Source organism: Oryza brachyantha, chromosome 3, assembly GCF_000231095.2.
Source record: "Oryza brachyantha chromosome 3, ObraRS2, whole genome shotgun sequence".
NCBI classification, from domain to species: Eukaryota; Viridiplantae; Streptophyta; class Magnoliopsida; order Poales; family Poaceae; genus Oryza; species Oryza brachyantha.
The window spans coordinates 24,234,501-24,259,365 of NC_023165.2; the positions used below are offsets into that span (position 1 = coordinate 24,234,501).

Genomic DNA, 24,865 nt, shown 5'->3' on the forward strand with positions numbered 1-24,865 from the left:
TTCGTCAGGGGCAGCAAACGTACAAACGTACACAGCAACAATGAACACCTCATGATATTATTTATGATACCACTAGTACTAGATATGACATGTAGCTAAGACGGAATGAGCTCACATGTTAAGGCAGGCCTCCGTTCCGACGGACCCCCCCGACCGCGTGCTGCCGCGCCTCCTGCACCTCTGCACCTACCCCGCCGCACCTCCCCTCTTCCTCCGACCTCCCTACCGATGACAACGGAGACGGTGGGTGGCGGTGGCTCGATGGCAAGTGACATGGGTGGCCGGATCGGTCGTTGGCTGTAGGGAGACGGCGACGGGCTAACGACGGCGGCGCGACAAGCTCGGCGGGGTGACAAGCAGCTGGATCCAAGGCGGTCGGATCTAGGGCGGCCGGACAAGCTCGGTGACAACAACAGCGGGACGACGTGCTCGGCGACGATGGAGTGGTAAGCTCGGCGATAGCGACAACGACAACGAGAATTCGCTACCATTGATATGTTACTGTTCATGATATCACTAGTACCATATATGATACTGTTCTAATATCATATATGTTACATGTGAGGTAACATGTTACTTGGAAGATACCATATTATTTCAGCATGCTACCTTAAAGTATTATACATGATACATGTGAGGTACCATATTACCTAGACATGGTACCATGGCTGATATAATTGAGGTATCATGTTACCTAGAAAATATCATGTTACTTAGATTTGGTGTCTATCCCGTTAAAGCAACGGGCTACCGTACGGTAGCATCCTCTTTTTTTGTTCGAACTCTATGGCCCCGTTCGGTTACAGAGAGGGTAAGTTAACTTACTCCGTGCGGAAAACAGAGTAATAGATTAGTACATGATTAAATAATTATTAAAAAATATGAAATAGATTAATATGATTTTTTTAAACAATTTTTCTATAGAAAATTTTTGCAAAAGATACAGCGTTTAGCAGTTCGGAAAGCGTGCGCGTGAAAAACGAAAAAGTTAAGCTAACTTGTGTGTGTCGGCGAACGTGGCCTATATCCATTTAGATATACGTAGCTTTTTTTTTTATTTCGGGAACTTAGGGACTTAGGTCCTCAAACACAAGGTGTTACTTATGTCCTTTCACACTTTTATGTCTTGTTAAACCAACTTAACTTCTTTTTGGAACCGAGAGCAGTTCATAAGCAAAGTCACCGCCGGAGCAAGTTGGAACAAACCATACAGGCCAGTGTTTCGCCCCCTCTTTTTCTCCTTGCCATTTGCATGGACTGATTGCCACGCCAACGCAGCAGCGGTCGCCGTCTTATCTCAGGGAAGTTTAGAGGGGGAAAAAATGATTGGATGCATAGCGATTAATACCTATGAAAATGTAGAAATGAAGTATAAGAAAGCTAAAAGAAAATTTTCTTTACTATAAGTTGTATAGAGAAAATATTGAAATTTTTTCATCCATTCAAACCTCTTCAAAAAATTTCTATATATTAACGTGCATTTCTATTCCTCAAAATTTCCTATTTCTATAGCTTGAAATTCAATCCACTTAAATTCTTAAATCCGGCCACTTCCTTGCTTCCTCCCTGTTGTCTGTTGCTATCGCTGTCGGGGATAATTCTCCTCGTTTTTATGTCCGCCCGCGTGGAAGCTGATCCCAAACACCTCAAGTGGGGCTCCAGCTCAATCATATCCACTCTCCATTTGACCTCACGCTCGATCGGCGCGATCGTTCTCTCGTGCGAATTGCCGAATCGTGCGCCTGAATTCCGACGAGTTGTTCCTGCGCTGCTACTGCTTCTAATGAGTCTGAATTGTGTGTGTGTGGTGTTGTCGTGAGAACGACCACGAGCAGCAGCAGCATCGGAGGATTCCTTCGCTTTCTCCTTTTCTCGAGCCTGAATATCTATCTTCCCCGAGATTCTGAATTTCTGGGAGCAAAAATATCTCGATGTTGCGGGACCATCTGTGGCCTATCCGGTGTCACGTGGAATTATTGCATTTTTTTTCTGTGGCTCTCGTGAATTTTTACTGGATGCATAAGTTGTGGTGTCTGCATTTTGACAGAGAGATTGTGGATGTGTATTTATCTGTACTTTCTTTTTTTTCTGAGACACGATCAGGAGTTGCCCCCAGGACTCCATTTTAGCACATTTAATTCAACAGCGTGGACTTGTGAACATGAAGGAAGTGCCGGATACACTCCAGATCATTCCTGGAATACATGCAAAATGTCTGAATTATGTTGGATTTTCTCGACCAAAATGTGCAAAGCCGGTTCTTGTCTGAAATGTGTGTGCATCTTTCTCTCACTCCAACTGTTCGACATAGAATGGATAACTACGTAGCTGCTTCTGTGGGCTTTGAGGGGTGGTTGCCCGGTGAGATATGTGTCAAACAATGCCTGTTCTTTCCAGCTCAACCTTTATTGCCAATTTATAATCTTATGAACTCGTGTGCTTCAGGCTATGTGGCACAATAGGTTATCTGTTCCCAAAAGTTCATCTTTATAGATTGCCATCATAGATAAAGAACATCTGAGCAACTGAAATGCTTATCTTATACAGTAGTTGCGCGCTGTGTTTCTTTTCCAATTCTCGAATTTGACCTACCTTCATCTCCACGCGTGACTAAAAGCTAAGATAACATTTTGGTGGATCCAAAAGCTCCATCCATCTCCTTTATCTGATTGTGAAATGGTGTAGTGTATCCTCTACTGTCCAATTCTTCGAGATAACTCATCGTCTCTCTCAACATAGCCACGCGCATATTCAGACATTTTTTCTATCCAATTGTTCAGTTGTATTCTCATTTCTGTCTATTAAAGTCACCATTTTTTGCTTGAATCAAAAAGAATATACTGCTCCCTCCATCCCAGATTATAAGAGATTTTGACTTTCTGTTTGTAATATTTGATTGTTCGTCTTATTTAAAAAATTTGAAAATATTATTTATTATGTTTATTATTTTCTTTATTATTAAAAGTAGTTTAAGTATTACTTATAAATTTTTATATTTACACTAAATTTTTAAATAAAACGAATGGTTAAAAATTATAAGTGAATAGTTACAATCCCATATATTATGGGACAGAGGTAGTAGTATTTCTATCTTAAGTTGCAGGGTTTAACTGAATTTCTCTGGTAATTCCTAGTTACCAACTACTGGCGTCTCTTCCTCATGGTGATGTTTAAGAGTATTAAACTGGGAACCTCTGGAGTGCTCCAATTCCATGTGGTGATGAAAAGGGCACTCAGCCCACTCGTGTCACATCCACATCACAAAAGGATAATTCACAGTAGTGAGTGACTGTGGAAGAATGCTTTGACACTTTTATCCCCACTTAGAGAGTTGTAGTGGTTTTGGACAGAGAGAACAAGATAGTGACAGATGAATTGTAACCAGGGATTAGAGTAGTATCAGACTAGTTATGCCAACACCTTCGGACTATTATAGATGGTAGTTCAGTACCAATTTGGTAGCTCCAAAACTTTGATATGGTAGTACGGATGCAGCTCCTCTGTTTTACATTGGAGGGACGTGGGTGACTGACTATAGGTATCACTGCTTATGGGCACACATGTCAGTCACTGTGACTTAAGTCAGAGGAGCCCATTACCCTATGAGAATTTTAGCACCGACTATGTTAGGCCCTGTTTAGTTTCCAAAAACATCACATCGAATCTTTGAACACCTAAATAAAAAATTAAATATATATATACGAATATTAAAACTAATTACACAACTATGGAGGAAATGATGAGACGAATCTTTTGAGCCTAATTAGGACGTGATTAGCTATAAGTGCTACAGTAACCAACATACGCTAATGACGGATTAATTAGACTCAAAAGATTCATCTCGCGGTTTCCAAGCGGAATCTGAAATTTGTTTTGTAGTTAGACCACATTTAATACTTCAAATGTGTGAATGTACGCGTCGATGTGATATTTTTGCAGAACTATTTTGCAAACCGAACACCGCCTTAGGGGGTGTTTCTTCCCTAGAACTTTTTTTAGTCCATGTCACATCGAAAGTTTGACACTAATTAGAAATATTAAATATAGACTATTAATAAAACACATCTCATACTCTGCACTATTTCGTGAGACGAATCTATTGAGCCTAATTAGTCCATAATTAGCGAATGTGATGCTACAGTAAACATTTGCTAATCGTAACTTAATTAGGCTTAAAAAATTTGTCTAATGAAATAGCATTTATTTATGCAAATAGTTTTGTCATCCGTCTATATTTAATACTCTTAATTAACGTCTAAATATCTAATGTGACAGAGAAAAAAAAAGTCTCTAGATCCAAACCACCTTAGTCTTAGTCTTAGTGTTAGTGCGATTTGGCATCAAACCAAAACGTGCCTTCAATTTTCCTTTGTGTGCACGAGAGAAACTTTGGGATGGGCACCATGCAGGTCAACTTGCAGAGTCAGAACCAACGATGTATGGCGATCAGTAGTAGCAGGATAGAGACCATTCACGAAGAATGGAAGAAGCGTTGCCCATGCTTCTAGAATATTCCATGGCAGCTTCCTTCCCGTTATTCCACGGCGTCTTCCACACCGGCCGGAGTACATCGTTGTGTGTGCCCCCAAAACGAACAGTACAGTTTGTTGAAGTGAACGAGACTGTATAATCATAAGTGTCCTTCATTGATTGATCCCGGAGGCGGTTGCTTTTGCATGCGGTTGCTAGCGCTGGAGGCTGATCATATTTTCAACACCCTCCTTATCAATTGATCGTCATAATGCAATGGTCTTGAATTTCTCGAATGGTCTTTGAATTTCTCGAAAAATCTTGTAGAAAAAATATTTTTTTCTCCTACGAGATCACTTGTTTGTCTCCGGTCTCCGGTGAGACCATCGGGGACTGCTCTATCTCTTTCTCTCTTCGCTCAGTGCCAAAGCATACGTGCTTGATAACGTGTTGAAGTGAATGAGACTGTAGAATCAAAAGTGTCTTTTATTAATTGATCACTGTACATATACATATATTTGATTAGCGTAACTACGGAGCGGAGACGGTTGCCTTTGCATGCAGTTGCCAGCACTGGAGGCTGATCATATTCCCAACACAGTTGACACAGATGCACTGATCAGAAGGCAAACCCAAAGAATATTCCAACAACAATTCTAAGAAGGCAAACCCAAAGAATATTCCAACATTAATTCTAAGTTTGAGAGTATCAAATTGTGAAGCTGGACCATGCAAAGACTTATAGGTGGTAATTTAATTTTTTTTTATAATCAGTTTCCGGGATCCCTGTGTTGACAATTGATCGGTATGGACTGTGGACTGTGGAATCAGCTTATCCCCTTGCTTGTATTACAAAAATCAACATACTCTATTATTTTAAGCCCTGCTCTTTACCTCTTAAGGATTGTAGATTATAGTGGGCATAATTTTCTAGCTGCTATGCTGCGATCCCTATGTTGACATTTCTTTCTTTTTTTCTTTTTGCAAAAAGTCATTAAATTGATTAGAATATCTTCTAACAATATTTTAAGTTTATTACATTTAACTTAGTCATCTCTCGTATTTTAATAGATGATGCAGTTTACCTTTTGTTACACATTTGATCGTTTGTGTTATACAAATATAGTTGTTCTCTTTTAATTTAAATTTAAACTAGAATAGAGCACTTATTTTAGGATAGAGATAATATTTTTAAGATTAAAGGACGTTAATTTCTTAAGTTAGTAAAAAGCAACAAAGGTGATGGAAAGGCCAAACGATATATTTGTGAACACAAAATAATTTATGAATATAATTTAATATACGTGTTTTTAGTGATCTAAAAATCAAGGCAAGAAAATATAATATAATAAAAAAAGTCTTAAAATTAACTCAATTATAAGATAGAAAATTTAAATTTTGGCTTATAAGTATATACGAAAGCGAAAAGATGATACTGAATATTATTTGAAATGGTACATTCCATGGAGCGAAATTTATTACTAGTACATTGCACAACACTCTTAGCGGATATTGCAATGACAGCTTCCAAATGCATACTGCCCCTTTTGATATATATACTGAAACTGGTTTTGAATATTAGAATTTGTACTATGACTAATTTGAGAGGTTTCCATGAATGGTTGCTAAGGATACAAGTAAAATACTATATATAGTACTCCCTCGTATTTTTTTGTTAGACGTTGGTTAGTTCAATTTTGAACTAACCAACGTCTAACATTTAAATATGGAGGGAATATTGCTAAAATTCAAACTTCAAATTTATTTCTAAAGAAGAAACAAGCATGGTTTAAACTTGAAATAATAACCACGATTTTATATTTACAGAGCATGTTACTAGTGTTCCATTACTTTCTCTGAGGCTAAAACCGTCATATTGAGCTGCTCGACAATTCTAGTTGAAACAAATGCCCAAAAATCATATAGCCGATTTCGCAGTAGCGCAACATATGAAAGCAAGGGACAGCTTGCCGGAAAAGCACAACTTTTAATTTGCATCTTCTAAAAGGCAAAACTTTTAAAAGTTTGGACGTTCTCGGAAAGGCAAAAACGCCCCAAATTTTGTTAGGCTCTGCTGCACTTTATTTTATTACAGCTGATACACAACGGTACACTGGTAACAGCTGAACTAAATTGTCTCTAGCTACTAGCCTTCAAAAAATAAATTAAAATTGTCTCTACTCGTTATCCTGGACCAAAAAAATAAAATAAAGAGAGAAGTGTATCAGTCTCGTTTCTTTTGTTTCTGCTTAAGTTTATAAGTCAAGATTTAAATTTTTAATATTATTAGAGCTGATTTTAAGGGTTTTTCTATCATATTTTATTTTTTAAACTTTATTTTTATATCGCTAAGAACACGTATATAAAAATTTTATTTATAAATTATTTTTCATTTATAAATACCTGTTTGTTTTTTTCTCAAACACCCAAGGATAACTACTTATGTTGCTACCGTCTAAATTAACTCCGGGTACGACTAGCACAGGAGAGCACCGAGCACGCACGCACGCACGCACTCGATAAATCTAATCTATACGCCGTGCACGCAAGCCGGGAATGACACATCGACACCACACCCTGAGCTGCTTCCGTTACCTCCCCGGTTAAAACCCAAGACGCCACGCATTGGCAATGCACCGACCACGCGCTCGAGCTTCAGCTAGCTGGGCTGCACAAACATGTGGGTACATTACACTGTAGGGTAAAAAAAACCCGGTGACATTAGTTTGGTAATATATAGCTCATGTTTTGACCCTTGCATGTTATTTTTTAAGATGGTATTTCTTTTTTGGAAAGAATAGTTCTTTTTGATAACGATATACCTAGATGCATCATCTCTGTTATGGATTAATTTGCCGAATCATAAGAAAACATGTGTATATTAAAACGTATATTGAAAATGGAGACAACGGGAGTCGCGGCAACAATGACCATTTTAGAAAGAAACAAGGTCGTCTTTTCACGAAGGATCCAAACTTAGGTATTTGGCGAATTATAAGGAAGCATGCATATATTAAAACATATATTATAAATGAAGACAACGATAGTCGTAACAACGATCACCGTTTTAAGAAAGAAACAACATCGTCTTTTTACGAAGGATCCAAACTTGGGTTGAAACGGTTGCGTGCTCATCATCCTAGTGTATCCACCAATGGGAATTCATCCCTGTCTTTAGGAGAGAACCGTGTTTCATCACTTGACACGTGTTTCTTAATATCTAATGTCGCTCGTAGGCATTTAAAGTAGACTTATATCTCTGCTTATATAAGATATGGCTAAGTGTGAAGAGGCTTATCTAATACTACGTACCACCACTGAACCATCGTCCGAAACAGTAAAATGAATATATTTTTTCAATGATCCATTCACAATTAGTATTTTATTGGATTTGGCTACACGGCGTTAAACCACCACATCATCTATTCATCAGCCATTTTTCGTACCTTTTTGTGATATATATAGAAATACCAAGGTCATAAAAACCAATCTATGTTCAAATCCTTCAGGTTCACTATCCAAAAACCAGAGTTCAAATTTGTGTTTAGACCGGGTAAAAACTAAAAAGCATGAAGTAGAAAAGAGAACACTGGGCAGGGGCAAAACCGTAATTTTTGGGGGGAGATCACTTCGTTTCCAAGTTGCTCCTCCGCCTACAAATACGCAGGCGCATCTGCGGCTTCCCCTTCCTCTCCCTCTCCCTCCTCCTCCTCCTCCACCCGGCGTCCTCACGCGCGCGCGCGCATACACCTGTCTCGCTGGAGTCCTAGGGCTTCGAGCTCCGCATTCCGATCCCGCCTCCGCCGTCGATCGGCGCGCCGGCTCTGGTGGTGCGGGGGTTGGTTTGGTTTTGGTGTGGGGGGAGGCGGCGAGATGGTGTCGGGTGGGCGCGTGGGTGGTGGAGAGGGGGAGGCGGAGCCGGAGGTGTCCGCGGCGGTGGCGGTGGAGGAGGAGGTGGCGGAGGCGCCCGCCGCGAGGGAGCTGGTGGTGGGGTACGCGCTGACGTCGAAGAAGGCCAAGAGCTTCCTCCAGCCCAAGCTCCGGGGGCTCGCCAGGTACTAGTTAAGTTGTTGCCAAGGGGATTCATCTGTGGATTTGTTGCTTCACGTTTTGTTTCGCGGCGAGGAGGAATCGGGTGGAAAAGGCGCTTGTTGTTTTTGTGTGTCTGGGTAAGGCGCATTGGAGGGGGAAGCGTTTGGTGTGGCGGTCCTTCCTGTTGGTTTTGTTTGAATCGGATGGATTCTTCTCCCGTTTTCGCTTAGGATTCGAGAGATCAGGCGTGATTCTGGATCCTTCTGGTTATGAACCGTGAGGAGGAAGAGGTGAATAGTGAATAAAATAGTTCGTTCGTTGTCAGCTACTCCATTGTTTTAGTGATAACGATGATGATACCTCGTTCATTGACCTCTGTGCTTGACTTCAGTAGTGCTAGTAGATTCTGACACATATTCCCTTCCCCCACTCTTTTTTTCCCCTAATTAGTGACGAAAATGACATATTTCTTTTTTACTTTCCACTGTTTCTGCACTGTTGTTTCTGAGCTAGAGATTAGCATGTTGTTGAGCCAAATAAAACGGTGTTACTTTATTGTTTTAAAGGCCTTAAAGTGGGAGAAAAGGTGATGCTTTTCTTTGCGAAAATTAGTTAGTGCAAAAGATGGTGAAAGGTGGCCTTTTCGACATTGAAACGTCTGACTGGATATCTGCTTGTGATATGATCTGATCCATCATTTCTCTGTGGACGGTGGGCTCCTTTTTAGTCTCTCGTGTGGAAGTGGAGGCGTTGTTGCCAACGTTTCCAACAACGATCGAGCAATTTTAGAGAATAGTAAAACAGATATTCAATAGAAGAATTAGAGTTGCTTAGTTTTCTAGAATCATCGCCTGCAACTGACTGAATACTTAAATAAGCAAACCTTTGTATTGCTGCTATTTTCTTTTGGGATAAGAAAGTGACATCGATGCATGCCCTACTGTATGGAAGTATTATATATTTATATTCGCTTCTGATAGGAACTCTTAACTTATCCAATAATTTAGTCACATTCCTAAACTTATCCATGAAGTGTAACAGTAACATGTGCATGCTTTGTCTTAAATTTTCTCAAAACCTTACTGTGCATGATGCACTTATGTGTGTTGTTTGACTACTTTCGTTGACTGCGATACCATGCACTGGGATCAAGTGTAGAGATCCATAATACACTAGGGATAAACAAAATCATTGGTCCATCAATTTTATTGCATGATTATATTATAGCAATGCAAATTTTGTTTACCTACAACTTGTGTATTCTTCTGGATGCAAATTTGTTTTGTCTGGACCTATAGTTTCAGAATATATAGTTGCGCACACATCAGTAGGATCAGGTCAGGACATGGAATGAAGGCATCACATGCATGATAAGTTTGTGAAATAGTTTAGTGCCCACATGATAAACATTTGCATTGCCTTTTGTGCTTTATGTGGCCCACATATATCTTGCTAATCAAGTACTGTATCTCCATACAATCTTAGAAAGATGGTGCTTGGTTAAAGCTATCCCTTTATTAACTGATTATATTATCATCTTTCATGCATCTGGTGATACTGTTGTATTTTTCTCGTGACATTTCTGTATGAGGCATGAATTATGAACAAACATACCCTTATTTGCTTATGCTAATCACCAGGAAATTTGCATCTGTCCCAAACTACTATCAGGTGCATACCCAAATTACTATTTTGCACGAGGATAGCTTGCAATCGTTTGAAAGTACATGCCCATATCTGTTCTTTTTAGCTAAACAATTAATTGTGAGTTTGAATGTGTTCTTATTCATGTTTGCTTTTCTATATGGAAACGAAAGCTCTGCAGTGTCTGCCTTCATGATATACCTAGATGAGGCTTGTCATTGTCATCTACTTCTCATTGCACTTTGTAGAGATTTATTTCAAGCTTTTATGCCCATTAAAATTGTATGGACTTTTCCTTGAACATAAGATTACAAGAGTCTGTGAACTTAATATCATGCAGCTCTATAGCTATCACATATAGGAGACATGATGTTAAATTGATTTGAATTATGTTTATCCATATTATTGGCTTCTAAGCCTTCTGAAACATATTTGCAGGAAGAAAGGGATTCTCTTTGTTGCTATTGATCAGAAACGTCCACTGTCAGATCAAGGACCTTTTGACATTGTTCTGCATAAGGTTTGAAAATATTAGATATATTTAATACCTTGATGTATTTATGTCTGGATGCTGTTAAGTATTTGGATATAGGTTGCTTTTCTTAGTTTGTCTTGTTTTTCATTGAAAACTGAATGATAACCTTGTATTCTCTACGTACAGTTGACTGGAAGGGAGTGGCAACAGTTATTGGAGGTCAGTAATCTCAAATAAGTTAAAATAACTGTCAGTCTCTTTGTGGGAATGTACATATCATCTGTTCCTTACTAATCTTTTATTGACTTTTCCTCATTTGGTAGGAATATAGGGAGGCACACCCAGAAGTTACTGTTCTTGACCCACCAGGTGCCATAGAACATTTGCTCAATCGTCAGTCTATGCTTCAAGAAGTTTCTGAATTGGACCTCTCGGATTCTCATGGTAATTTCTATAAATGGCATCTTGGTTCTGGTTTGAAAGAAACAAATATACTATATAAAAGAAAAGAATGTGCAATATTAGGTGGACAACTACAGATTTTTTGTTCGTGCCCGATCAGGATAGGTTTGAAACAACTAACATAGGTTTCCTTTGATCTGAAACGTATCATAAAAAAAAGGTGTAGACTACCTTTTGGCAACGGCAATGCAACAGTTTGTTTGGCTCTACTGGTTGAACAAAACAAAGTTATCTTGGGAACAGTCACATATGGACTTTTTGCATGTCTGTATAATTAGGTATGGATGAATCATTTGATGTTCTATGTGACTATGTCACATGTAGTATAAAGCATTGATTTGTCTTCTGTCCTTTGTACCCTTTTAATTTCTTGTTAAACGAACTGCATAGTTCTCACTGCTGGGCCCTTTGGTTCAGAGTAGTAATATATATTTACCATTTTTACCAGTAGTTGATATTGCTGTAATTTTTAGACTTCAGTCTTTACACTCCACTGTTTAGGAGGCTGGATATGGTCATATGGAAGATTTGGTTCCTAGAACCTTCCCAAAGGCTGATTTCCTCATTATGGTGTAGTTGCCTTTTGCAGGTAGAGTTGGCGTTCCTAAGCAGCTGTTTGTCAATACAGATCCATCATCAATACCAGCTGCTGTTATGAGGGCTGGACTATCTCTTCCATTAGGTGAGCTAGCTTATCTTGTATGCATGCACGTAATAATTATTGTCTTACTCCTAAGTTGTTTTTAGCATCTTTACATTTTCCTAAGTTACAATTTGACATTGTATGCATGTAGGAGCAAAACATTGTACTAATTCCGTCCCCAAAAGACTTCATCTTCCTGCCATCCTCCCACAACAATACATATACCAAAATACTAAAATACCCTTCACTTTATCAAACTCCAATGAACTTGTCCTCACTTTTGCACACTCCAATAAACTTGTCCCCTACTTTCTCAAACTCCACTAAACTTGTCCTCTATTTTCTCAAACTCCAATACAATGATTTCTTAACAAATGAAGTCTTTGTGGGACAAATAAAGTTGGTAAAGATGAAGTTATTTTGAGACGGAGGGAGTAGTTAGACAACTGCAATCATTTTTATTTGTAGATACCATAAGTGGCATCGTCTCTCACTGGTCAGCTATGTTGCTGAAAAACAAAATTTCACCATAACTGTAAATCGCTGATGAATATGTATGTTTATTCTCTCATTCCTTTCTGTGAGTCCACCATTTTTTTTTCTTCCATTTTGTTTCTGGCTTATGTGGTTTGTAAATCAGATGGGTGGGAAACTATACAATGGAAATCTCCATGGTGAACTATTGAGACAAAACTAGGAAGTTGCCACATAATTATCCAAATAAACTTGAACATAGTCAACAAAGAAGGTTAGGGTCTGTGTGTAATAGAGTTTCCATTGTTCTGTTTGTATATTTTTATTCAAAGGTGTGACTAGAATCTTATTTATGTATATGGTACTTAGTTCTACATTAGGTAAAGTCATCAACATCTTCCATGGTAGGGAAATGGGAATGGCGATTATTTGACATACGCCAGTTGACATAAAGTTCAATGAAATCTGGCATGCTTTTGTTACTAATTGTTGGCATTGCTGAATTATGTTTTGGGTTCCCAGATGATATTGTTGTTCATATGTATTTGCTAACCTCATATATTATATGCAGTGGCAAAGCCTCTGGTGGCGAAGTCCCATGAGCTATCTCTTGCTTATGATCCAATCTCCTTGACAAAGCTTGAGCCACCACTAGTTCTTCAGGAATTTGTTAACCATGGTAATTCTCTATTGAGTTTTTTTTCCTCGTATTTCCTTTCAGTATTCCCAGTCCCAGATTAACCAAGTTTCTTTGTTTATAGGTGGTGTTTTGTTCAAAGTTTATATTGTTGGGGACGCAATACGGGTTGTACGTAGGTTTTCGCTTCCTAATGTTGATGAAGGTGACCTATCAAACAATGCTGGAGTATTTCGATTTCCAAGGGTCTCTTGTGCTTCAGCCAATGCAGATGATGCAGATCTAGACCCTCATGTTGCTGGTAAGGTTCCACATATTGGTTTCCATATCCTTGTGGTTTTATTGATGTCGTTCATTCCTGGTTCCACAGAATAGTACTGTCAACTAATATTCTTCCATATTCCGTCAGAACTTCCTCCAAGACCGCTTCTTGAAATATTGGCAAAAGAACTGCGCCGCCGACTGGTACAAATGATTCTTGCACTTGTGTGTTCTGCATTGCTTTATGTCATGTTCTTTAACCCTTTACCTAATTTACAGGGTCTTAGGTTGTTTAACATTGATATGATTAGAGAGCATGGGACGAGAGATCGGTTTTACGTCATAGACATGAATTATTTTCCTGGTATGTGATCTAACATGTTGCAAGTATATCTAATTTATTTTCTCATTAGTTCCACCTGAACTATGTGTGGATTTGAATTAGCAGTTCTCATAGATTTCAGTTATCGTTGAAATTTTGATTATGCTACAGTAAAAGTTGTGAAAAAAAATAAAAAGAACCGATTGTGATTAAGAAATTAAGTGAAATTTCGTAGGCTATTCTGATTATGCTATGCTGCTAGGTAAACTAAATAATTACACTACAGTAAAGTTGTGGCACTCCCTTGAAATGTTACTCTACGGTCCCTATACACTTCAGAATAGCCTACAAAAGTTGTAGAACCATCTGGATTCTGCAAGCTAATCAGAATATTGCAAATCAAACTTATGTCTGCTGGCAACATTTCTCATGTATCATAGGGCAGGTTCCTCTGTTATAGAGCGAACTGGACAACCCTGTTTGCTGTAGCCCGTAAATATCCATGTCTTCTCTTCTGGACCTGGATTGGCAATTCCCAATATATTATCGTCTTTATGAAAGTGTCATTTCTTTGGCAAATCCACACTTAATTAAAGTTGTGAGTAGCTCATCACCTTTTTATGCTTGCAGGGTATGGCAAAATGCCTGGATATGAACATGTATTCACCGACTTTCTGCTGAGTCTAGTTCAGGAGGAGTACAAGCGGCGACCAAGCTATAGCTCATGCGAGGGGTGAAACGACGAACGAGCCCTGTCAGTGTGTCCCGGACTCGCTGTGTGCAGTACAAACGTGAATGCCAGAGCAATGTTCCGTGATATAGTTGGGCATCAGTAGTTGCGATAAAGCAGCGGTGACTGTGTCAAACTGTAAATTATTAATTCGCATTTGCTAAACTGTTCTCAAATAATTTTGTTCGGCTAATCAATGAAATTAAGATGTTTTTACCTGCTACAAATATGCAAAATAAGTGGCTGTTTTGCTTGGTTCGCACCGTCACAAATATCGCAAAGTTCAAAAAATATCTCCTGTGTTGTGAAAAAAAAAAACTTTTGGGTGTGCAGGTGTGTTGCGAAAATTATGGTGGCTTCACTCGACGTTAAACCTCGGGTACTTAAAAGCAGACAATGATAAATCTGTAACACCTATCTTGAAATACTCAAAAGTAGACATTAGTAAGGGCATGTCTACTGTAGATTAAAGTTGGTCATTTGTGATGCGTCTTTTATTCTCGTCCATATCTTACTGTTGGTGTTTGAACTATTAAAACTCTTCAGCAAAAAGTTGGTAATTGATGGAAAAAAAAGGGGTTCTTCATTGCCATCGACACATGTCGATACACTTATTTCAACTTTTGTCACTGGCATTCTGGCCTTAGTGTAGGGGTGAACACGAGTAGACCTAGATGTAATCCGTGATCCCTGGCTAGAAAGTTTGCTAGTATTCCCACCGTTTTACGACGTAAGATTTTCTAGTCTAACCTAAATTTATATGGATACTAAGATTTATTAATTAATGAATTTATATAATTTATATATTAATAAATCTTAGTATCCATATGAATCTAAGTAAGACTAGAAAATCTTACTTAGATTAATGCAAGCCTAGGTAGTCAAGAATATTTGAGCAATCCTTTGGTTTTGTAGGAAAAAAAGACATTTGCAAAAAAAAAAGATGCGAATAGTTTTTAGCGATATGAAAGCAAAGGATAAAGAAACCAAAATCAACTCTAATTTTAAGGTTAAAATTTTAAATTTTGGTTTATAAGAATAAATGAGATGATGGACGTTTATATTATAAAACCTTTTGTGGAAAAAAAAGTGTCCTAAATTTTGAAACAGAGATTACTCGAAACAGATATTACTCTTTCCATCCAAATTTGATCTTGATATTAGGACTTAGCACCAACGTCAATCTGCGCTTATGAACTTACTCTGTAACGGCAACAGAGGTGTGGCTAAGTACTACCAAGGTGCAACGTGTGGTACCGGAGTAATCTCTATATACGAATTTTGGTTGTTTTCTCGCACTGTGATTGGGCCAGAAAAGGATGATAGAGATCTAGTAACGCCAGCGTTTGGAGAAGCCAATGTGATCTAAGATATCTAGCAAGAACGGTTATTTGACCGAGTCAAAAGCCTTTGCAACGTTGACTCTAAGCAACATGCGTGGCTTCTTGATTAATAGAAAACTAGGATAGGTGAGTACTCCTCCTATCTCTAGATAAAGGCATTCTCAACCTATAACACTAGATGTAGTTTTCATAAATTTTTTATAGTACTAGACACTACTCTTCTAATGCAAACAACATTATTCTATACTTCAATTTAATGCTACTTATCTCACATGATATCTTGAATGTTGTGTACGAAACCATGTCTTGCAGGTTTCATTATTTTGTCATTTATTTACTTGTCACATCATTTTTCATTCTAGATATCAACTTATTTAATATTATGGACACCATTCTAGTCATTGGGTTAGAAATGCCCTAAGACAAACTTTCGGTTTTCGTGTCTAGCGTTTAACCATCCATTTTATTTAATTTTTGTTAAGGAATTGAAAAAAATTAGTCGCACGTAAAATACTATTCATGATATATCATCTAATAAAAACAAAAATATTAATTATATATTTTTTGAATAAGACGAATATTCAAACATTGTAGATAAAAAGTAAAAGATTTGTTTATTTTGGGACAAGAGAGTAGGTTGGTAAGGATATTGAAAGGATAATTTTTCTCACTTTATGAACTGTTGGTATATAATAAGGTAGAAAATGGTTTATTTTGTAACATCGTTTGGACTCTGCGAATTGGTTTATTCGCTTGCCTTACACCGGTGTGGTGTCGTATATTCACGCAAAACAAAGTAAGGAGCAGTATATTTGTTTTTTTCCTTCAAACATCCTACACCCCTAATAACCCGGTGCTGACTGCTGACAATTATTATTCTGCAAATCCCTTCGAATGGCTACCTGGGTGGTTGGGTTGGTGACCACCTGAAAATGTACAAGCCATATTCATCAATGCCGTCAAGGCGTGCAAATGTACAATGTCCAGAGGAATATTAAAGTTTGGATATACAGTTCAATATTTCATATACCAAAGTACGCAAATCAGCATTGTCAACCAAGTTGGTCCACGAGCTGGATGCACAGGCTATGAATCTGTTTTATGTACACCATGTGTGGTGGTAAAAGTGAAACAGGGAGAGACTCGGGTAATCTGCACAGTTAGTTTCCCCCTTAAAGCCATTCAAGGAGCTTTTCTCCAGCTTAATTAGCACCTACTTGGCCTAAGGATATAGTGAAGCTACACACATCATCGGAGCGAATGGTAGATTACAAATCGAAACAAACAAAAATATAATATACCATATGTACTAGCAGGAGCGTCACTTCTCTTCAGCATGCTCCTGAATCGACCCAGTCACTTCCTTCACGGTGTCACAGAGCTCTTGGTTTGAGTCCTGTGCATCCTTCGCAGGATCGTCCATAACCATTTCGATTGGACCCCCCGCATTCCTGGAAGATCTGGAGATGTCAGTGTTGTAGGAGCCTTGAGAGTAGGCATCCAGAAGATGCTGGTGGATCTCCTCCATCCTCCCGGATAGTTCATCGTCTCTGTCCAGCTCTATCAGATCCTGCAGAAGCCAGAGCCTCAGGTGAAAATTCGATTCCTTTGGACACGGTAATTTTACAGGATTTTCATAAGAACCAGTTCAACTCCTATAAGATTAGAATAAAAATTTCAAGGTGATGCATACGAGAGGATCTGCTTAAATGTTTTTCATACTAACCTGAGCAGAGCAAGAGTTGAATATGCTAGAAAACCGGTGTCTGCAATACTCATTGAAGAGGAATGTCCCAATGAGCAGTAGGATGGTGAACCCTGCAGCTACAGGAGCGTGCTTTATAGTGAACACTCCAAGGGCTATGGTCTGTGTCAAAAGCAGTGCGAAAACCAACGCGGTGTGCATGATTGGCCACAGTTTCCCTCCCATTTCATACTTTGGGTAGTAGACGTTTAGGATCTGCATAATGTTTTATGCTTATTAGACTAACATTCCAAAGAACTATTAATGTAAATTTTAATATATTGACTAGATCCTAATAATCATTGGTCGAAATAGCAATTAAAACAAGTTCACAGATTGAGTTAAGAGACCGCTGTGCTCACCTGATTGCGATACACCAGGTAGCCAAGGCAAAAGTAGACAAGCAAGAAGGGCAGTATTAGAGGTGCCATTATCGAGAATGCGAAGCCAAGCAGGTTGAATAGGAGGACTTTTGGGACTTCAGTATGATATGGAAAAGAGTAGCCGTATTCTGGATCATCCCGATAGCAAAATATACATTTTCTGAAGAAGTTATATACTAAGTTGTACACTTGCAATATCTCAGAGCATAGACTTGCCCAGCCTGACGTGAGGACATACGTGATGAAGAAAGTCGCCTGCAGAAAACAGCGAACAATCCACTTGAGAAAAAAAAAATCAACATACAACTCTACATTAACAAGGGCAAGAGAACGTGCTAAAGTGATTTCGACAACATTCCAGGCAGTAAATAAATATCGTCACCTGCTTTGGCACGAGTTCAGCAAGCATGGATGGCATATCCCTTGGTCTAGTGAAGACATTTAACTGATTTAGCACGGACCCTGAGAGAACATTGACAAAAAAGACGTTCCAGATGGTAAAGAACAAAATTTTCAAGCATGCACTTCTTTTTCTGCTGCTGCGAGAAATTGATCCTTCTATTGAAGAGAAGAACATCATCAATGGAGAAACTGTGTATAGGGACAGCAGCAGAACGACGCTAGGGAGGTATCCCGTTACAATTTTGACAAAAAGGGGCCTAGACAAGATAATCAAACAGGAGCTCTGTCATTGCCGAAACCTTAAATCTAAACAGATAATGTACTGGTGATATCTGAAATCGGAACTTACTTCTTCAGCATGCCTGTCAGACTTGGAAATATCTGCTGAATCTGATCAGGTTGCATCATGCTTTGAACAAACGCCACGGGGACAATGAACACAAACATGAAAGCAATACTAGCTGCAAGAGTTGCTATTTTCCTGAGCCAGATCTGTCTATAGGGGATCCAGAGGTTTGACCAATAGACATCTCTTGGCTCTGGAGCCAAATCTGTCACCCATAGCATAGGATTTGAAGATTGAAGAATTCGTGAAGCAACAATCGCTGCATAGCGAGTCTTGAAAAATACTATAGCACCTGGACAATCCTGTTCAGTAATATGGCAAGAATTATATATGCTGATGCACCTAAACCTGAGTTACAATATTACCTACACATGGATATTACTGAGATACTTGTAATGAAGGCTATCATGCAATATAATGGTCAAAAGTAGTAGTTTTCAACTCTCATGGCAATGATATCAGATGGGAGACGACCTTCTGAGCTTCAATTACTTCTGGGTCACTTAGGTCTGGCTTATTAGAGTTGATGAACTTGTTGCGATATTGCTGAAATGAGGAAGCCCGTACTCCACAAAGACCGCATCTGGACAAATTAGACCTTCTACTCTGTCCAAATGTAGAAAGCTTTACTCTTACAAATTTCCTATATACCTTCTCTGCATTTTCCTGCATACAAAGGCTTAGATGCCTAAGAACATGATTCGGCATAACAGATGGACTTATTTGATGTCATTCTGAAACAGAAACATAAGCTAGAATGTGAACTTCAATTATGAAACTAGTTTAACAACTTGTTACCAGGATGAGATATATTAAATCAAGAAACATGAACATGCATGATAGACCATGATAGAGAACTACCTTTTAACACAGAAATTGCTTCCAGAACACTACAAAATTGTAGTGACTAACTAAACTGTTAGGAAATACTTTCAGAAATAATTGAAAACAACCAGATTTCTACTCCTGAATCTTACCACAAATTTTTGCATACTTCCTTTCCGATATATCATTTGATGTGACAAATAACTGGATCCATGATAGTTAACAAAGAAATTTCTGATAGTGTCATCAAGCAGCTCATTATCTAACTTTGGTATTGAGCGGACAAGCACAGAAAAATGACCAGGATTTGGTGGTGATCCAGTAATATGAGCCAATCTCTTCCTTGATATGTACTTGTACTCCTGCAACATGATACACAATAAGCTGCGACAAATGGCTTCTTGAACCAGGAAAAAGTTGGAGGTAAAACCATTCGGTAAAAGGAAAAGTGTGAACATATCTTACATAGTAAAGGAGAATACAGGCCGACACTGTTATAACATACAAGGCGACGCAATGCACCCAAAGCCTGCGTTAAAAAAAACCAAAATTCCAAATAATCACAAATTAGGCTTATAGGAAATATTCATATCTTCCAACCAAGGCTTGAGCAATCAACAACACTGATTTACCAAATGAAAGCTCTAGAAGAGCTATGTCAGCTTGTTGAAAATCAGTGTAGGTAATTTATCTAATTCGAGAAAGATGTGATTGTTTTAGTCGTGGGATAAAATGTCATGGCTCAAAGGACTAACCAAGACACAGCAAACAGGCTTCAATACAATAGTGATTTTAGTGGCCTAGGTGCTATGAAGGGAGCGCAACAATCACATCTTCAACAATGATCGAAGGGATTGAGCTGAGGTTAGTTTGCATAATGGCCGAAGAGGCGCAATTATGGACTGTCATGGGGTCGTCTTGCCATTCTTGCCAAGGCTTGAGCAGCAGGTGGCTGCATCTACTTATGTCGTAATTTGATGTTGCGAGGAGCCGTAATGTGTCTCGCCTGCTTCTAGCAAAGCCGGTTGTACAACCTTCTGCTCTTAATACAAAGATGTATTAGAATTTTACGTATTATCTAAAAAATAACATAAAAACTCCAACAGATCAAGCCAAATTACTCTTTATGGGACAAAGATGGACTAAAACTAAAGGTGAAATATAATGTTGCTCGCCATGACTAAAGCTCACATCATTTTGCTTCTACAACTGCTTATAAGCTACAAAGTAAATTTTAACAAAAAATAACAAAGCCTGCGTAAATTTCTAGCTGAATAAGATGTGCACTGTTAGATCTAACGCTCAGAAATGATTTGGTATCGCGAGGTACCGATACCTTGAGGTATTTTTTGTTGGACCGAAACAAATCTCAAATTTTAAACTTAATTTTAGAGTTATCTTTTGCTTTTTTTTCATTATAGTTTATTTTACAACATTTACTTTTGAATCGTTATAAACACATATATATAAAACTTTTATCCATAAATTATTTTTTCTTTATCTGTTTCTCACTTTTCGGAAAACCGATGGGAGCCTACAAGTCAGAGTATCCAAAAGAAAGGATAAGTGCATATGTTATTCTGTCATGTCTGAGGATGTAATTAATACTGGACAAGCTTAATGTGTACTGGTACTTTAGTATTAATATTAATAATATTAATAGCAGAAGTAATAATAATAATAATAATAATAATAATAATAATAATAATAAGGGGCAATTGTATAACTAGTCCTACTTTAGAGTCTAATTGCGAATTTAGTCTTTTTTTCAGATTGCAGATTTAGCGCTATTTAAAATTGTAGCTCACTTTTGGCCCTACTTTGTTAAGTCATGTTAACGGTATTAAGTGAGAAAAAAGTGGACGTGTTTACCCTTACTAATGAAAAAATCACTTTATAACATGTATCATCATCGATCGATCGCTGCTAATGAAAAATCAGCCAATCGTGGCGGAGATGGATGGTGTACTCGACGGTGGCATCGCTGGTGGTGGCGTTCAATCACCGCGTCCTGGCCTGGCAGTACCCGCGCGCGAAGCGGAACACGCCGGTGTCGCCCACCACCGGCATCTCCCTCGTGGCGTGCTCCGTCGGGTTGGGCCCGAAGACAGCGATGATGTTGCCGTTGTACTCCCCGTCGACGAACACGAAGTTCATCGCCATCAGCAGCGACAACGTGTCTTTGCCGGCGACGACGTACATCCCCTGCGCGCGGCCGACCAGCCTCGACGCCGTCAGGTTGGGCCCGTCGGTGAGCGACCTCACGACCTGGCAACCTGGTCGCGCGCCCCTGGCCGCGCGTGCGCCTGCCACCGCCCCTGGCCGCCCGCGCGCCTGCCTCCGCCCTGGCCGCCGTGCCCGCCGCCTCGCGACCAGGCCGCCGCGCCGCCGAGCGCGCCCTGCCCGCCGCCACCGCATGCCTAGCCGCTGTGCGCGCTCCGCCCGCCTGAACCAAGCTCTAAACCCTAGCTTCTAACCGGGAGGGAGAGGAGTGAGTGCAGATTGGATTAGAGTAGACAGGGGAATTGTTGTCATTCCGCGTATGTTTTTCCTTTTTTTCTTTTTACACTCTCACGGTTGTTTAACAGTAAAAATAGATTAAATCCGTAATTGGACTTTCAAGTAGAGCCAGTTATACAATTGCCCCTAACAATAATAATAATAATATAACTCCTGATACAATAATACGTAATGACTCTAACTCCTAATTAATTCAACCATTCAAAAGTGTACTGATGAAATATTTAGTATATTTCACTGTTTACGAACTGGCAAAGCATCTTATTGAGTATGTTGCACATAGAAGGGTTAATTTGTTGCGCACAAAACTGAGGCCTTGATTTTTCTTTTTTCCCTAATGGGTGCGTGCATCTTCTTCTTCTTCTTTTTTTTTTGATGTCTTCAAAACCATGCATAGTCGAATTTCTATCATATATTTTTTACTTGTCTCATAGTATAAAAATGCTCTAAGTAATATTCTTAAAATTTCGGCTAATGTTATCATTTTATGTATCCCCAACTTCAGATGAACACGATATGTGTGGAAACTTGATTCAAAATGCAATGGTAGTTGTACTCTGACTGATAATCCCAGAAGAAAGAAAAAAAGAGAGAATCTAAAATAATATCATTGACAAGCATCCAATTTCAAAAAATATCATCTACAAATACGTGTCCCATGAAATATCATCATAAAAGTGATTCTGTCCAAAAAAAATCTATTACCATTAAGGTTCCATTAGTAGCTCTCTATTAAGTACTATAGGATGAATAATACATTTAACAAACATGAGATAGATGGAACCCTAATAGCGTCATTCATATGATGATATTTCGTAAAACATCGCTTGTCAATGAGATTTGTTCATGGTATTTCTTAGTTTTTTGTCACAAACAAAGGTGAGAATTGCAATATCCATTAATTGGAATGAAAAGACGGAAGGTCTTACATTCGTGATCCCTCTCTGATATTTGCAATTGTAAAAACATTCAGAGACTCCGTTGGCATATATTGGTGATTCTTTTCTTTGCCATGGTAATTCACAGGAAGCACTCCAAAAATACAAACAAGAGAAGTTATCGAGAATATACGTATACTGCACAAGGAAAAAAAATCTGTTAAGTTATCAATAACAACAGAAAAAACATGGCAATGGCATTTTTCAGCATGGTGCTAGTACTATCAAGAAATGCCCAGACTAAACAGCAGGCCGATAAACTAGAGAAGTTCTTTTAATCAATAAGTTAACTAGACTAGTTAAAAATAAAAACTCGAAAGATGGAACTCCAGATGAATCAATTCAATTCCTGCAGCAAACAATGGAGGCTACATCAGAATCCAAGGAGAACCTGAAGATAAAGAGGCGGAGGAACACCACGGAGTCCAAGCCAGCAACGCGGCGTATCTCCTCTTCCGTGCACCAGTATGCCTTCACTATCCATCCAGCGGTCGGCAGTAGCCTCTCGAACGAGAAGTAATCGACCTGCTGCCGGAACTTCTCCTCGGCGAGCCGCCTCCCGAAGTAGACGCCGTAGTTGTGAGGCTGCTTCCTGAGGACCGAGTAGAGGGACAGGAACAGCGCGCAGAAGCCGATGTTTATGCCCGCTGAGGTCAGAAGGGCAGAAAATTCCATCCCCCTGTGCTACCGATTGGTGATCCTGACCATTTACCCATGAAAGAACTGCAGATTCCACAGGCCAAGAAATCGGGGATGTGTTAGCTAGCCTACACTGACTTGTCATGAAACCAGATGCTAACAAGTAAAGACCCATGCGTATATTATATATAACTAAACCATTCAAGTTGCTCGCTATTTCATTATCATGTCCCTCAATCTCACATTTGGACAACTCTCCCAGGTCCCTAGCACTGCAGATTTACAATGCAACACACAATTACAGTGCCAATTTCCATGCCTTCTCCTTGTCCATGATTACTTAGAGAGCATTGTTGATTAATTCCATGATGTACTATGAATTGGTCTACCTACTCCAGCTCCCAAAATAATCCGAATTTTCCTCCATGCTAACAAGTATTCCCTCCATTCCATATTATAAGATTTTTTGATATTGTCTAGATTCATATATATATAAAGTTTTATAATATGAAACGGATGGAGTAGCTAACAGATCGACCACCTTCATACTCGTTTCAAAGATGGATACAACTTTTAGGAACCACTTTGATATATATTGAGGACTGCTTGAAGAAAAAAAGAATTGGTGTGTCGTGTGCGTGTGCATGTGAGGGAAACAAATAAAAAAAGAGGAAATTTTGTAGCAAATGCGACAATGGATTTGATGCCCTAATCCCCTCAAAAAAAATCGACATGCTCGCATTTGGATCGTTCCTATCACGGGCAGTTTGATCCACGGCGGTTTCCTCATCCCCGGCCCGGCCCACGCATCCCTGCATGTCGAGGCGCGATGCGGCGGCCATGGACGATCCGGCACCGGCATTGCGATCTCCGACGGCGCGAGCGGGGGGATCGCCGTCCGGCCGACCATAGATAGAGGGATGTACGAACCGCCATCAGGCACCGGATTCCCGATCGGCTAAACGACGCGGCGTTACCTTGGAATCGATGCGGCGGCGCGGGTCGGTCGTCCGGTCGCTCGCCGGCCGTGTGCCGCCGGAGGTTGGGCGCGGCACCGCGCACGGGAGCGGGAGGGGGAGGGATCGCCGGGGTGGATTGTCTCCGACGCGGCAACCGTGCGCTCTGCTCGGCTCGGCTCGAGCCCGCCCGTGCGTGCGTTTCGTACGTCGTGCGCCGCGCGGCCGCGTGCGTGGTGGTGGTGGCGGTGGCGGTGGCCTTGTAGGCTGGCTGGCTGCATGCGCTCGCGGGCCTCAAAGGCCCATAGCGCGCGTCGGCTGGGCCGGTTTCTGCGATGGTCCGTCTCGGCGTCTCGTTCGTGGACGGGGCCCGGTCAACAGCTGCTGCTACGTCTACGTGAGATGGTGAGAGTGTGAAACAACGCAGCAGCAGGTGGGATTCTCAGATTCTGCGTTTTGACTTTTGGCGTTTGGCCACCGAGGGCGCTGTTTAATTCCCAATTTTTTTTTCTTAAAAACATCACGTTAAATCTTCAAATAACTAAATAAAGCATTAAATATAGATGGAAATAAAAACTATTTTATAGTTATGGGGGAAATCATGAGACGAATCTTTTGA

General features: G+C 39.7%; 2 protein-coding genes across 3 annotated transcripts; one reads left to right on the top strand and one right to left on the bottom strand.

Annotated features, from left to right (window-relative positions):
* The first annotated feature begins 8,186 nt into the window (after positions 1–8,186).
* Positions 8,187–14,422, top strand: LOC102699763 (inositol-tetrakisphosphate 1-kinase 3). Its single transcript, XM_006650462.3, has 10 exons — positions 8,187–8,525; positions 10,585–10,666; positions 10,808–10,840; positions 10,945–11,065; positions 11,673–11,765; positions 12,772–12,879; positions 12,962–13,138; positions 13,247–13,302; positions 13,378–13,462; positions 14,051–14,422. Exons 1-10 carry the CDS (start codon positions 8,344–8,346, stop codon positions 14,155–14,157), a joined length of 1,044 nt encoding a protein of 347 aa, XP_006650525.1. The 5' UTR covers positions 8,187–8,343; the 3' UTR covers positions 14,158–14,422.
* A 1,720-nt stretch (positions 14,423–16,142) lies between these two features.
* On the bottom strand, positions 16,143–24,462 carry LOC102700040 (CSC1-like protein RXW8). Of its 2 annotated transcripts, XM_015835748.1 has the most exons (12): positions 24,268–24,462; positions 23,043–23,374; positions 22,643–22,789; positions 19,659–19,722; positions 19,346–19,555; positions 18,843–19,034; positions 18,372–18,670; positions 18,003–18,279; positions 17,600–17,875; positions 17,220–17,453; positions 16,795–17,063; positions 16,143–16,419 (listed from the first exon to the last, which is right to left on the bottom strand). In XM_015835748.1, the coding sequence occupies exons 2-11, from the start codon at positions 23,324–23,326 to the stop codon at positions 16,815–16,817; spliced, it is 2,232 nt and encodes a 743-aa protein (XP_015691234.1). In that variant the 5' UTR covers positions 23,327–23,374; positions 24,268–24,462; the 3' UTR covers positions 16,143–16,419; positions 16,795–16,814. The 2 variants fall into 2 exon arrangements, with proteins under 2 accessions (XP_015691234.1, XP_006650526.1); XM_006650463.2 differs by lacking the exon at positions 16,143–16,419 and having other exon boundaries at positions 16,426–17,063.
* Between the last annotated feature and the right edge of the window lie 403 nt (positions 24,463–24,865).